Raw genomic sequence first — 15,426 nt, 5'->3', positions numbered from 1 at the left:
TATGTTGATTTCTATTTAATAAAGTCATGAAAGTGCAATGACACAATTAGACCACACGGCGGAGACGAGGGGAGACGATGGCCTCTTCTTTTAACTGATGATAAATACAAAAATCATCAGATTTTTATCAACATTTTATTTTGTCTCATATTTTTTATTTTCTTTTATCCCCGTTTTTGGACTTCAAGTTAATTTAATTTATTTAAAAAAATATTCATTTAATTACAATATTTTATTTTTCAAAGGTAGATGAGTTTGGTTTTTTTTTATTATTGTTTTATGGCTTTTGGTCAGACATTAATTCTTTTACTCACTCCTTCCTGCAGTTCCATGTTCATCCACACGTCCAGACTGAATGTCTGAAAGAAAGAAGAAGAAAAAAATAAACAAATAAATGTTTAAATTTCTGTGTTAACTTCAGACTTGGACATAATTATTTACACACGACACAAAATACAGGTTTAATAATTCCAAACCAATAAACCGAAACAAGAAACTGTTGTGTTCAATCTGGTGCCTATTGCTGCCCTCCTGTGGATCATTTGTGCATTACATCTGGCAGACATGCAGTTTAAAAGATAAACTGTATTCACTGTCACCGACGAATACACTGTGATTTATGTGAATTATTTTAATTATCAAAATTAATTTGTTAATTTGAAATTACCAAGAAAGACTAATTAATTTAAAAAACCAACAACGTTTTGGGCCATAGTTTGATAGAAATCTGAAGGGAAAGGGTTATTCCTGAGCCACACAGCTCACGTGTGTGTGTGGGGGGGGGGAGGGGAGGGGGGGGGGGGGGGGGGAGTGGAGGGGTGAGTGGGGGGGTGACGGCTCACAGGCAAAGGTCTGAGTGGAGCAACATAAAACTCACATCAAATAAAAATGTCACATGTTCAGAGGATCATAAATCAGTTACTGATTAACTCCTGTTCTGCTTCCTGCTCTCCCCCCTCCTCCTCCTCCTCCTCCTCCCAAATATGGAACTATCCTGTACAGAGAGCAGTTTCTTCAACGCCACTGTCACTCATTCACAGACACTTGATGTCATACATCAGGTCAGAGGTCGACGAACGAGTGTTTTTACTGTGAATATTTTAAATAAAAAACGTGGACAGACCTCAGACCTCGACCTCAGACCTCGGCCTCAGACCTCGGCCTCAAACCTCGGCCTCAGACCTGGTCTTTCACTGAAGCTACGACTGAAGCTACGACCAGGGTGGAGTCAGAAGTGAAGGTTGGTTCAAGATAAGAAGGTGAGGTGGAGACCATGACGGGAACACAATCACAGTGGAGTTTATACTGTGGGACTGGGTGTGTGTGTGTGTGTGTGTGGTGGGCGGGGCCACAGCTCTGCTGCACCTGTAGCTCAGCACCTGCAGGCGGAGACGGACAGTCGACGTCGATCTGTGGACGGTGGAGGAGACTGAACTTTGACACCGTCGTCTGGAGGCCGCGCAGCTGAACTCTGAAGAACTGGAGTTAAAACCTAAAAAACACGGGTGAAGAAACGACAACGAAGAACAGGTGAGTCTCTGGCCCCCTACAGGCCACTGCGGTATTATATCTGCAACTGTCTTTATAAATATTACTTAAGGAAAAGAATTGGAAATGAACACAGGCCTTAAATATAAACAAGAACATGAAACACACACACACACACACACACACTCAGAGTTAACGTTGACTGCTCTGAAAAAGTCCAGTTTCTATTTGCAGATCTGGTTTCTGGTTGTTATCACAGTTTCACGGCTATAAAAAATGGAAGGTTAGTTATAAAATGCTGCCCTCTAGTGGTGAAATGGCAAATTACAACCTGAACATATTTTTAAATGAATTATTTTTTTCACAGTTCTGGTTCCTTTTTCTAATCCAGGACTTTGTAGAACATTGTGAAATACAGTATCTGGACAGTTTATTCTGACAGAACCATCAGGATGATGTTTATATGAAAACATGTCAGTTTCTACCTCCTGGATTCTTCACATTCTCCCTGCTTCGTAGTAAAATTTTATTTCCAATTATGGCTATAGCTGTACTTACAAATGTTGGATCTAAAATGTGTTTCACTCCTGGTTCATGTGATATTTTCTGCAGGTCAGGTGTTTAGACTTTTCCTTTGACTGTTAATGATCTGCTCCATCAGTTAAACTGACTGAATAATCTGGTACATTTACTGAGGGAGCAGTCAGAAAAACAGAAATAAGAAGAATATATATAATTATATAACTATATATATTCATATACTGTATGTACATATATACATATAATAATAATATAAATGTACATATGGATGTGTATAAATGTCTATACAACCTTTATTTTACTCATACCTTTTCTTTTTTTCTTCTCAGGACATCCATTGTCCATCCGTCCATCCGTCCGTCCATCCGTCCGTCCGTCCATCCATCATGACAGATCTTTCCTCCAGCTGGTGGAAGTTCTCATTTATGAGGAAACCTAAATCCCAGCCCAAGGTTCTCCATGAGATCCCTGCAGAGTCTGTCTCCAACAGCACCAGCGGTCAGCACGGGTCCGCAGGGGGCGCTGAAGTCGACTCGCAGCTGGAGGCCCGCCTGGAGAGGATCGTAGATAAAACAACAGGGACGAAGGGACGCCACGTCAAGGTCTCACACTCCGGACGATACAAGGAGCAGAAGAGGGTTCGCACCACGCTGACGGAGAACCAGGAGATGTTCCGAGGAGAAAACCCTGCCACGGACGAGAACCAGAGGGTCAGGAAGTGAAGAGGATTCAGAGGAATGTTCACAAATTTGCACTAACGGTGATGGAGACCAGAGGAGGAGAATAAAGACACGTTTGTCTCTGTCTTTATGGCTGTGATAATAGAACGAGACATAAAACACAGATATGAGCCCGTGATAATCAAAACATTTCTGAAGGAGATAGTGGAGGGTCAAGGTTCAAAACCTCTCTGACCTTTGTACCAAACACGTGCTTGACAGTTTCGGGTGTCAGTGGAAACAACAGACTTTTTTTTTTCTTTTCTTCTTCTTTCTTTTAGCATTAGCTGCACCTTCATCAGTCAAAAAGTCCTCAGACAGAAGTGTTGACTTCTGTGGGTGTCTAATGTTAATGACTAAAACCAGTTCAGACTGGTTTCTGTGCCAGTTTCATCATCACTTCTTTGTCCAGTGTTGACCTGTGACCTTTGATTGGATCAGATTTTTGTTTAAGTTTTTAAAAATTAGAGCAAACGTCACATTTTTAACCAAACCTGCACAGAAACCTGTTCAACTTTACTTTTATTTTTGTTTTCAAGAGAATTCATTAAAAAAAAAAAATTTAGTCTATTTTTTCAGTCAATAGACTTTAAAAAAGCCTTGTTAGATTCAGCTGCTAAAGCAACAGAATCAACAATCTTAAGTTGACAATTATAAGAGAACGAGCTTTAGTTCATGCATGTTTTATTATTATTATTATCATTATTATTGTCTTTTCAAATTTCTTTGAATATGACGTGGGATTTTTCTTTACTGTTTAAATGACTTAAAGTGATCATAGGGTTGAGTGTGTGGTTGAAGGGTTGCTGTTTCAAATCTAGGCCCCTAGGGGGCAGTCAAGTGCACTAATGTCTTCAATGCTGAAGAAACAGATCATATATGAAAATGTGTCTACATTTGTCAGTAGTGTTTTGGACAGACCTGGTCAGTGAACGTAGCATCGCCGAGCTCCGACACCTGAGGTCGCTGTTCGCAGCCTGGGCAGCAGTGGAGGAGGAAACAGTGGCCGGAAGTCTCTCTACGCAACAAAAGAAACACTGGGGAAAGTGTCACTGCAGCAGTGAAACTCAGGGTTATAAAAGTGTACAGTGAAAATGATCATAAAAACTCTGTGACCACGAGGCAATCATTAGGTTTTAGTTTGTACTGCAGGTTTAGCAGCTTAACTTTTCATAAATCATACGGGTTAAAGTTTTTACACTGGGGTTAAATGTGCAATAACATGTTGTTAAAATTAAAGTCTTTTTTTTTCTGCGGCGAGTGAAGCATGACTTGACAGGAGTGTTGATGCTTCTAGAATAAACTAATGAAAAAAACAAACACAACATTAAATAATAGCTTTGCTATTTCTGAACCATCATCTCTGTGTTCACTTTCTTAGTAATTTGTAGTATTTCATTATTTAGGAGGATTTTTTTTAAAGCAAGGCTTAAAATATATATATATAGGTCAATTCTGCCATCTACTGGTCAGTTACAAAGTTACACAGGATTGATGATTCATCTCCAGGTTATTTTTTACAATCATCTTCTGATTTGTCATTTTAAAATCGACATTTTTTTTAAAAAAAAATCAACAATTAATCAAAATAAAGACAGTTTTCTAAGTTATTACACACCAAATAACAACATTTACTGATTGTAAAGTCAGTAAAGAGTTGTTTCTATAAATATTAAAAGTAACTAGTAACAAATTTGCACCAAAACGAATTTAAATATATCTTAATAAACCATTTTAAGAGCTTTAATTCTTTGTCTCTATTCAGAGGACGATCCTTGTGTTTAAAATGGCGGCGGTCAGGTGATGATGACGTCGACTGCAGGTAATCCAGGAGACAGTGTCCATTTTCTCATCTTTTAATAACACATTCATATCTATGCTCTGTTTTGTTTACAAGGAGTTTAAAACAAGTGTTGATGATGACTAAAGGAATCAGACGAGGGGAACAGGGGGGGTGAAAGTCATTATACAGTGAAGAGTGAAGGCGCCACCTGCTGGGAGGAAGGAGACCTCGTCCCTCTCACATTGCATCTGGGACAGAGAGCGTCTCCACCCGCCAGGGTTGCAGGGTTTGATCGAATCAGAGAGTGAAGGGTTCGAATCTGTGCAGCCTGGGGTGGGGGGCGGACGACACTCCGGCCTCCCTCCTCCCGTGACAGCGCCCCCCTCTGGTTAAACAACAGGTCCTTATGCTATTTTAAACAATTCATCAGAAGTGAAAATAGATCATCATCAGTGTAGCAGGTCCTAACTGTAGGCTTTTCACAGAAAGAAAATGCTAAATGCACCCAAACATGATGGATACAATCTGCTGTCATTAAAGGACAAAACGAAGAGAGAGAGAAATTAGAAACAAAAACATGAAGAGTATTTGTAAGATTTTCTCTTAAACAAAAAAAGTGTAAGTTTAATGAAATCAAAGAAAATGTAAATAAATTGTAAAAAAAAAAGTCGATTTAATGTTTTTCAAAGAAAAAAAAATTATATAACAGATGACGACCTTTGTCGTCACCAAGTGTGACTTTAATATTCAATTATTTCAAAATGCGTTCAGATTAAAAAGGAGAAAAGAAATGAAAAGAAAACAAAATCATCTTTGGAAGAAGTAAAAGAATTTCTCTTTAATAGACTATCCACTACAGTATATGGAGATGCCGCTACCCAGTTATTCATTTATCTATACTTCTTTCAAGCAAATGTATTTTTTTAATATAATTTTTGTCCTTTTTCAAAAAAATGTTTTTACCATTTACCTATTTTTTTTTTCTAAGAGGTAGATCAACAAAACAATTACATGGTTACAGGTGTCGTGCCCCTCGACTAAGAAGGTGAAATCACAGGGAGCGGACAGAGCTGGAGAGGGTCGTGGTTAATCTTAGCGAATCAAAAAAAAAGAAAAATTAAACTGTGGCCTATTTGTTTTAACAAATGTAATATAAGGTGAAGTTTACGTTTAACGGCACAGTTTTTGTGACAGGAAATAACAACAGCTCGTCCTGATTGGACCACACCTGACCCAATCAGGCGTCTTCAATCCCTACCCACGTGAAAAGAAAGTCCTCGTCCCAGTTGCCCCTCGTCACCCTGCACCACTGCGGGATATTTTTCCATCCTTTTTTTTTTTGTCATAATTTCTTTTGAATCAAGTCGTTTTATTTTACAGTCCCGTCTCTAAGCTGCGGAGGTGCAACAATTTCATATATGGAAAATAAATTAAAGAGTGAAAACTGAAAAGAACTCTGACTGTAACAGAGAGCGAGCGTCTGTTCGACGTCTGTACTGCGGTCTGGCTGTTAGGTAAAAAAAAAAAAATTAAAAACAATCCTCTAGCTGAGTTTGCTTGTGTTCTGAGGTAGCGTTCCTAGTTATGTGACAATAGATTTGTTTTCGTTGTCTTATCGGTACGATGTCTCCCTCTGCTGGATCTCCGCAGGATTTTACATCAGTGGAGACTTCTCAGACCAGAGCAGGAGTTCACACTGTAGCTGCAAACTGTCTGTCTGTCTGTGAGAACTCCAGGCTGAAGAAACGGCCTGTAAAAGTTTAAATAGAAAACGACAATATCTGTGAGTTTTTGTTTTTTTTGTCTGTTTTTTTTTAACGATTCATGGTGTATAAACATTTAACACGGTGTGGTATAAACGCTGTATTGCTAAAGACTCATGAGCTTCTACACCGAAGTTCCACTTATTTCAACCACAGACTCAGGTTCAGGGTTAACAGAAGAAAAAAAAACATTTTTGTTTAAATTTATATTAAGCGAATAATCAAAAAAAAAAAAGGATCTCCCATTCACATGATCTGTAACGTCAGTGATCAAATTTTCAAAGACCTCATTGATGTCGGTGTCAAAGGTCGAGTCGTCAAAACAACAGAATATCTGGTCAAAAAACAGCAGACGACTGGTTCAAAAATAAATAAAAAAACATCATGTGACCACTAGCCCCGCCCCCCTTCAACAAACTGTGGTGAAATAAATGGAACTCGTGGAAACTTCGACACAAACCCAGGTTAATCTGAGAGTTTAGGGGAAAAAAAAACATGATATGTTTTAGACAGAGATCACGAGGATATAATCATTTTTCATGGTGTTTTGAGCGTTAGTGAAATGTTAATAACTGTGTCTCAAAACTCAAAAACTGACAGACAGCGTTTTCTTTCAGGGCCCAGAACCACCGACCTACAGTCTGTGTAGGTACAGACACAAAAATATAGAAAGAGCCGAGTTCAGATGTGAAGAACACAACACTACGGTGAAGGGTGGTATCACAGGAAGTACACCTGTCTGTACTGTCTGTGCTGTCTGTGCTGTCTGTTTGGCACAGTTACTGTCATTGTACTGAACTACGCCCTCTGCAGTCTGCCGTCTGTAATGACAAAATGTTAATAGATTTGTGCATTGAAAAAAGTGTCAACTATAATCATTTCATTAGAAAAAAAAAAACAAAAGACCCTTAAGGAGCGCCGAGGTGGGACGACCCAGAGTCAGAAAGATAGTGAGGAGCAAAAGGAGGGAAAAAGGTAAGAAATCAACAGGTTTCTGAACAGATGTGAGTAAAACGAACACGTGACCAGCGCAAGAGAGGGCGAGGGACCCTGACGTTCCCACCCACTCTCAAAATGAAATGACATTTGTTACAAAAAAAAAAAAAAATCAAAGTAAAAACAAACACCTCTGGCTCTCCTCCTCAGTAAAGCAGAGAAGACGTTGATCGTACAGACGGTGGGGCCGAGGTGTAGCCGGAACGGGAGGTTCGGAAAATTAAAGTTACATTGTTAGACTCCGCCCTCTCCTCCCGTTCCTCCTCATTCGCCTTCACCCATCCTACTTCACCCTCCCACCGTCGTCCGTCGCCCTCCCTCTCATTTAGAAAAAAAAAACTGCACAGGGAGGGGGCGTCAGAGCGGGTGAGGGTGTTCAGTTATTTCCGTGTAGTTGTTGACGTTTGTTGACACATTTCTTCAAATCAGTGCAACAGAGCGCCCCCAGGTGTCATGTCCAAATAAAGCTTGCAGTATTGTCATAAAAAAATGAATCTTAACCAAACGGCTGCAGGCTGAAATATTCATCCCTAACTGTCTTGCTGTTGTGAACAGATCTCTATGGTTTGGAAAAAGGTGGAAAACCCGACCTTTTCACCTCGGCACAAAAAAATGGAAGCAGAGACTGAGGCGGTCGAAAATCCACTGGAAACAGATTGATAATCATCTCAAAGACGTGAACACCGGCCGGCCTCCTCACTGACACCATGTCAGAGCGTAGAAAGACTTTGTGACTCAGTGGTTCCCAATATGTGAGGCGTGTTCAACAAGTCCTGACACGTAAACAGTCGGACTCAATTTAGACACAAGCTAACCGTTCTTTAGCCTGCGCTAACTCCCAGTGGACAGTGACCGCCCCAGCAGAGACACAGTAGAACAGACTCTGACCTGTGTGATGGTGGAACCGATGGAACCGATGAAGGCGTGAAGAACGGACAAGAGAAAGACTTGGACTTTTGTCCATCAGTGACTTGTCCGTGGTTTGACCTTTTCTCTCTCTCTCTCAACGGCTTTTCCCATTCAGATTTTTTAAGCTGTTTTTCTCCAAAAATACAAAAACTACGGTGTTCACCTTAGTATGTACAGGTTTAAATCTATCATCGAGCTGAGTCACTGTTGTATCCAAACTCTCTTGCCTTTCTGGTTTTGCTCCCATTTTCAAGAAAAAGGTTGTTTTTTTTTGGAATTCTCCATCCATGCTCTGTTGGAAAACCCAGATGGATGGACCATAGGTTCTTGTCCCACTTTTTTCTGCTTTTTTTTTTTCTTCTTTACATTTTATAAGTTTCAACCAACAACAACATCCTCTGACAAAAAGAAATTAAACATTAAAAAACAAAAACACAATCACACACACACATTCACACACACTTGTAGCCAACAGGGAGCCTCTGAGGTGTCACGGTCAGTGCACAGGTAAGAGTTATTCACATTCAAAGAAGTCAGAGCTAGTTTATATATATATGTATATATGTGTGTGTGTATGTGTGTGTGTGTGTGTGTGTGTGTGTCTAATTATGGGAGCGTTCACACATGCACCTCCTCGGCATCAGATTGCTTCCGCCTTAAGAATTAGTACCGTGAACTAGTGAAAGTACCGGGGTCTACGGGGGCGGGGGTTTCCACTGCTGGACCCCAGAAGTGAACTCTTCTCCTGGCCATTTTTAACGACGGCGGAGAAAGAGAAGTGACTTATTTGATCTTGGTCTATGGAAAATAAACTCAGCTCCAAACAGAGATTTTTTTTACCCACACATAAGTACAGAAATTCAGGCACTTTTGTTTGTTTTTTTTTGGGATCTCCAGAGAACCCAACGATGGTTTCTGATTTGCATAATCTTCACAGGATTTTCTCCAGGGAAGAAACACAGACAGCCACTTTACTTCCTTCAAAATGGTTCCTGATACTGTGAGTTCCTGGCACTATTTGGTGGAGACGAGTCTAATTAACACCACTGTTGGTTGAACTGGGACTCAGCTCCAACTGCAAACACACAACATCGGCCGAAAGATGTCCAGCACCTTGGACAGCGTTGGCCGGTGAATTGCGATGCAGCTACAGAGCAGGACGTCAGTGGTCACCAAGGGCACGTACAGCTGGTGTGACTGCCCCTTTAAAGCCTTGTAAAAGTGTTTGGCGGTTCATGATGATGTCATCACAGTAAGGCAGGAGAAGAGGGAAAGAAGGGGGCCATCGCAGCATCTGGAGAAGAGAGTGGTGCAGTCCCTAATGTGACCTCAGGGTGGGGTTGTGTGGACGTGTCATTACAATAATGAAAAGAAAAAAAATGACCACCCCCACTTCCACCCCCCACCACCAGGGGTGCACATTTAGACCCCACCTACTCTTTTCACCTCAGCTGAAGTTAGTGCCACTCCCTGTTGGCTATGGTTCAGTCTCAAACAAAGGCGACTCCGATCACAGCTCAGGACGACAGAGAGCCACGTTTTCTAACCGTAAAGGTCAAATGGCACTGAACCCAGTCCCCGTCGCTGCTCGACCCTGGAGTTTTCAAAAGGAAAACTCTGCCTCCTTGTCATCCTGAGACCATCCAATCATCATCACATCCATAACCAAAAAAAAAAAAAACAGAAAAAAATAACCAAAGCAACAAGACAATACCTAAAAAAAAATATTTTTTCCTTAAAAAAATAAAAATATTCAGGACTATCAGCTCTTCTTTTCTTTTTTCTTCTTATATAAAACACCAGCAAGCAAAAAAAAAGTTAGGAATACTGAGGTAAATTTACCCTGAGGTAGGTTTTTTTTCTTTTTCGTTTCTTCGCTAATCTGTTCTAATCTTGGCAAGAGCGTCCAGATAAAAACCCCACCCCTCATTATCATATGCAGGCAGGGTCTGGAGGCTCCGCCCACAGGCCTTCGGCAGAGCGGGAGAGGGAACGAGGAAGCCGCTCCCCTTCTATCAGATTTTACCTTCTCTGAGACCAAGGCAGGGAGTTTGGAAGACTTCGCCTCTTTTTGGTTTTCTGCTGCGTGACGGCACAGCTAACAAAGCTAACTTCAATCGCGGGACGGCTGCGAGGACCCCAGGTTGTTTGACCTTCGTTGGGTACCGAGCTGTAGAAGGCGAGGCAGCAGCGAGCAGAAGTCTGTCGCTGCAGGACTTTGATCACACAGTTGAGGTGAAACCTCACCCCCGACTCCCTGCCTTCCCTACAATCACCAGAGGGGCCGGGCTAACTCACATATCATATATATATAATATATATAAAATATGCCATTAAAGGGGGCAGGCTGCTAACCAGCAAGCATAGCTGCTGGCTATTTTCCATAAAACGGTTCTGTGACGCTTTAACGCGTGCAAGCTGAGCCACTGCAATAGAACTGCAGTACCAGCTGCGACCACTGCGCCCCTTACTGTCTCTTGCTGCGTCTTCCGCCACACAACTGTGGATCGGGGGGGTTCTAGCATTTCCTCAGTCCCGAAAGACAAGGAATTTCACAGAAGACCCCCCCTAAATAAAAGGCAAGACGGCCAAACGCAGCATTTTTCAACATTTAGATGAAGATTATATATTTACAACCTTACATTTTCTTACTTTTTTTTTTCTCTTTTATTCTTCTTTTGTGAAAGGTCTTTAAGAGCAGTGTTAACATCTGCGGCCCCTCTTCCAGACTTTCTGTGGCTTTGGGGAGGGGGGTTGTAGGGGTTGGTAGTGCTAGCACCACAAGTACCACAGACAGCCCCCGCCCCCCGTGCCGGCGCAGCAGTTTCCCCGCTCCCTCTCCCGGCTCCGCCTCACTGCATATTCTCAATAATAGCTCTGAATAAAACATTTCTATACATATAACTCTGTTTTTTTTCTTTTTAAAAAAACACCCTTATAATATACGATTGACTGCAGATGGTTGGACAGGTCTGTAGAGGGAGACAGAGGGTCAAACGGGCCTCTGCTAAGTGTGTCCAAAGATAAACCCTCAGCTCTGCACCTGATGTCAAACAACGCAGTCAGGCGGAAACGGCAGCAGCTCGGCTTCAATAGAAAAATCATCTTCTTACATGATGACACGGGATCTGTTTTTTAAAAAAAAAGATCGACAGGGGGAGGAGCTCGCTGCAGCTCCACCGGGACACACTAGGAGGACCCCACCTTTGTCCCTCTCTTCATCCCTCCTTTCCTTCATCCATCCATCCTCAATCAGCGTCTCTCGTGGCCTGGCATCTGGTCTCTGTTCTCAAGTGTCTTTTAATCTTAATCCATTATTATTCATTTCATCTCTTGATTTGTTTTTTCATCTCTCCCATCTAAGCGTTTTTCTCCCTCTCTTTCACACTCTCCCTCCCTCCTTAGATTTCTCCCTATCTATTGCTGGGTCCATGTGTCGCTCTCCTGTATCCGTCCGTCCATATTTTTGTCAGTCAGTCAGGCAAGGGGGTGCCTTGTGGCATTGAGGAGGATGTGGGGGGTCGTGCCCCTCACTTCCTGCGAGGCTGGTGATCCTGAGTCATGTCCTGCTTAGGACTGCCCATCTCTGACATGCCCTGGGGACTGGGGCCGTGGCCCACGACCATCCCACCTTTTTGTTGGGTCTTCACCAGGTTGAAGATCTCTCTGAGCCTCCTCTGAGCCGACTGGAAAACAGAGAAGAGGATATAAATGACACTTAGAAAAAAAACCCGGAAATCATCATCATCAAGAACTGGAACTCTTCATGACATCATAACTGTAGCAAAATATAGCATTTAAATGCCTTTATCTGGCACACAGAAAGTCCTGGTTCTGACACCAGAGCTAACGTTAGCTACAACAGTCCTGGTTCTGACACCAGAGCTAACGTCAGCTACAACAGTCCTGGTACAAACAACAAAGTGCAGTGAGAACCTGGCTGGCGTAGAAATGTCCGATGATCTTGACGATGACTTGGTCGTTTTCATCAGGTGTCTGTTCTCTGGGGACGACAACATCAGCTGCTGTCATGTTCTGCAGATCGGTCACCTGTAAACACACACATACACAGAACTCAGTAATTGATCCCGTTAATAATGGATGTAAGTGTGAATGTTAAAACTACCAAATCCACTTACAGTCTTTCCTCCTTTTCCGATGACCCGTCCTACGGCAGAGGCAGGAATCTTGATGTGAGTCTCCAGTTTCACCTCCTCCTTGGGTCCAAAGAAGTTCTCTTCCTTCAGCTTTACGTAGATTCTGCCCTGAGCCTGTGCAACAGTCACATGTTTAATTTATTCAGATGAGGAGGAGGTCAGTCGGTGACTGCTAGATTTAGGTTTTTGGGGTTTTTTTTTTACCTTAAACTGAGCCTCAGGGTGGCCAGTCACAATCACCATCCTCTGTTTAGAGTCTGGAGCTTCTGCTGGAGCGATCTGAAAATGGAGACGAGACGGAGGAGATGAGAGGATGAAGGAATCAAAACAGGAATTATTGGGTTTCGTTTTGTTTTTTTTTTCATTTATTTCTCTTCAACTTGTCAATGAGCCCAGACCTTGATGGAGGCTCCGGCGAAGCGACTCAGCTCTTTGATGTGTTGCCCCTTTTTTCCGATGATGGCCCCCACCGCCTGTGCTGGGATGTAGATGTAGACTGTCTCCTGCTCTGGAGCCTGGGGACACACAGAAAAGGGATTTAAATGTAGACCACATAGAAAATAGTCCCTGAAAAAAACCCCCACCAGAACAGCTTCATCACGCTGTGTGATTAGGTTTAGCTTTAACTCTGTAAATAATTGTATCTGTCTCTGTCTACAGCTGAGTTCAAGGTCCAAGCTCATGTTTAAAGTTACATTAAAAATGTTTTGTATGAAAATCAAATTACTCTATTACTCTATTGCAGACAAAAAAGGTAAGAAAAAAAACAGTGACCAGACAACAATACTGATTAAAAAAATATAAAAAAGGTGCAGTGAAAAATAAAACAAACAAAAAAAAACACACCAACACTAATTCAAGCATAAAATATTTTTACCCCATAGTGGCCATAGGGGGAGCCAGGCACTGAATTTCCAGGTGGAAGTGGAGGCATGTTGCAGGACGAGGGGAAGAGACCCAGAGCCCGCAGGTTTATTCCAGGAATTAGGTGAGTCTGTTGCTGTGAAGGAAACTGGAGGTTAGTCAAAACAGAGCAAAGGTCAGATTACTTTACCCATTCTTGTCACAGTTTATTTTTCGGAGCATGTTCTTATTTTTGTAGCCAACTGTGTGACAACAGTGATCAGGTGAGGCTGTAGACCTACGTCCATGGCAGCGAGGTCGTTGTCGTAGGCCTCTCGGACTTTCTTCATGATCTCTATCTCAGCGTGGCAGGAGTCTTCCAGGGAAGCCTTCACTATGATGGTTCTCTCTTGGTTGTAGACGGTCATGTCACACAGACTGCACAGGAGATCACAGTTACCATGGAGAAAATCAGTCCAGTTAACGCTGTGTGTGTGTGGGAGGTGGGTGGGGGCGAGGTGTGTGTGTGTGGCGTTCTTACGAAGAGATGGTGATCTTGGTGTTTGTGTCCTGCTCAATTTTTTTCAGGTTGCGTCCCTCCTTCCCGATCAGGCGTCCCACAAAGTTGTTGTGAGCCAGGATCTTCAGCAGAACCTCATCGGCTCTACAACGACAGAACCAGAACATCTTTTCAGTGACGACAAACACCAACAAAAACCCACCAACGTCAAAACTTCTCAGTTTCTCTCGTTTCAAACCTACGTCTTGGTGTCTTTGGCCTCCTGCTGCATGACCTCCAGGATCATACGGCAGGCGGCGGAGCAGCCCTCGGGTGTGGAGTGGATGCTGATGGATTTCTCAGCAGCACCGGCGTTCTCTTTGCGGTGCACGTCAATCCTAAAGTAACATGAAATAAGGGGTGGGGGGGAATGAAGGTAAGTTTCTAAAACCAAGCTCCTGTAGAGCGTACATACACTAGAGGTGTAAGAAAATAAAAAAAGTCCTTTCATGACACCGATGAATGGATATTCTACATCACTGTATCAACTTCACTCACTTGCTCTGAGTCTGTTTTGTGATGTTGCGAATGGTGGCCCCCTCCTTGCCGATTATAGCCCCCACATACTGTGTTGGCACCAGCACTCTCAGGGGGATGTCAGTGTTTGTGTGTTTTGGGGGCATCCCAGAGCTGGGGTGGCCACCACGGGGACTGCGGGGCCCATAACCAGAGCGCCGGCCGTTATCATGCCCCCGCTGACCCCCCTCCAGGTCACAGCTTTCGTCTGGGATGTAGGAGACGTGCAGGGCAGTGTTGTCAATCAAATATCCATTCAGTTTCTGGATGGCTCTGAGGAGAGAAACACAAATACAAAGATGTTTTTTTGACGAAACAAAAACAGAAGAAGATGAAGAAAGAGAAACATTTGAAACAAACGAGGTTAAAATATTGGACAAAGCTCTTCAGTGAGGACAAAAGACAAAGATATGGACAGGGACACTTACTGCCGGGCGTGTTCCTTGGAAGCATAAGTGACGTTAACCACTGCAGTCTCACTTTCCGTGTTCACTGAAAGACAGAAGGCAAGAAATTAATGAAACACAGAGAGGAAGTGACCAGAAATCTATTTAATAATGAGGATATTTACAAATGAATTTGTCATAGTTTGGAAGCATCAACTGTAGTGTCAGTTTATAAAATAAAGTTTTTCTGTGTGTTTTCTATTTTGAACTCATAACATTTAATATGAAATACATCAACTAAAATCCGTAACTTTGTAAATCAACTTTGTGCTATAGCGTATTTGTGCCACATGGGGGCAGACTTGCTTAAAATTTGCAATGCTACAAAAAAGAAAAATCAGCCGTTTTAAGTCGACTTTTGTTGACAATAATTGTTCTGTTTATCAATGGTTAAATTATTGCCGATTAGTACCTTGTTCACAGCTTTCAACGGTTCCACACTGAGCCAACTGACTATCGAGTGCCTACGAGAACAGAGGAGAAACAAAACAGTCAGTTCATTCTGTGCTACAGACAGGTTAATGATGGAAATGAGACCTAGACAAGGAAATGGTGCAACAACATTTAAAAATAAATCAGAATTATTCCCATGAAAAACAGACATGCACAGCTAAGTTTAAAATTAATCCTATTACTATGCCTATATTGAAAAAGACTCGCTCCAAAAACACCTCATTTCATTAAAGTGAATAAAACATTTTAGTTGG

The 15,426-nt window shown here is 42.2% G+C and overlaps 1 protein-coding gene and 2 long non-coding RNA genes across 6 annotated transcripts in view; 1 reads left to right on the top strand and 2 right to left on the bottom strand.

Moving 5' to 3' along the window:
• Positions 1–1,501, bottom strand: part of LOC103393569 (uncharacterized) — a 3,115-nt gene extending 1,614 nt beyond the window's left edge. Inside the window, exons 1-2 of the long non-coding RNA XR_523031.2 lie at positions 1,366–1,501; positions 315–359 (exon numbers count right to left, since the gene is read on the bottom strand). This is a non-coding gene — a long non-coding RNA (uncharacterized LOC103393569). The remainder of the gene's footprint in view (positions 1–314; positions 360–1,365) is intronic.
• Positions 1,375–5,231, top strand: LOC103393570 (uncharacterized). Its single transcript, XR_003052419.1, has 2 exons — positions 1,375–1,530; positions 2,358–5,231. It is a non-coding gene; the product is annotated as an uncharacterized LOC103393570 (long non-coding RNA).
• The window catches only part of igf2bp1 (insulin-like growth factor 2 mRNA binding protein 1), a 49,311-nt gene continuing 37,312 nt past the window's right edge, over positions 3,428–15,426 (bottom strand). For 3 of the 4 annotated variants that reach the window (XM_025064451.1, XM_025064452.1, XM_025064454.1), the window contains 12 exons: positions 15,132–15,185; positions 14,702–14,765; positions 14,256–14,546; positions 13,961–14,095; positions 13,740–13,862; positions 13,501–13,636; positions 13,233–13,367; positions 12,754–12,870; positions 12,560–12,634; positions 12,338–12,469; positions 12,135–12,248; positions 3,428–11,884 (listed from right to left, as the gene is read on the bottom strand). In XM_025064451.1, the coding sequence (XP_024920219.1) occupies positions 11,729–11,884; positions 12,135–12,248; positions 12,338–12,469; positions 12,560–12,634; positions 12,754–12,870; positions 13,233–13,367; positions 13,501–13,636; positions 13,740–13,862; positions 13,961–14,095; positions 14,256–14,546; positions 14,702–14,765; positions 15,132–15,185 (1,532 nt within the window). In that variant the 3' untranslated portion in view covers positions 3,428–11,728. The remainder of the gene's footprint in view (positions 11,885–12,134; positions 12,249–12,337; positions 12,470–12,559; positions 12,635–12,753; positions 12,871–13,232; positions 13,368–13,500; positions 13,637–13,739; positions 13,863–13,960; positions 14,096–14,255; positions 14,547–14,701; positions 14,766–15,131; positions 15,186–15,426) is intronic. The other variant, XM_025064453.1, reaches the window with a different exon arrangement.

The sequence above is a fragment of the Cynoglossus semilaevis genome, chromosome 17 (assembly GCF_000523025.1).
Source record: "Cynoglossus semilaevis isolate Cse_v1.0 chromosome 17, Cse_v1.0, whole genome shotgun sequence".
NCBI lineage: Eukaryota > Metazoa > Chordata > Actinopteri > Pleuronectiformes > Cynoglossidae > Cynoglossus > Cynoglossus semilaevis.
The sequence above is the reverse complement of the archived record's forward strand: the minus strand, read 5'-3'. Positions and strand labels throughout refer to the sequence as shown.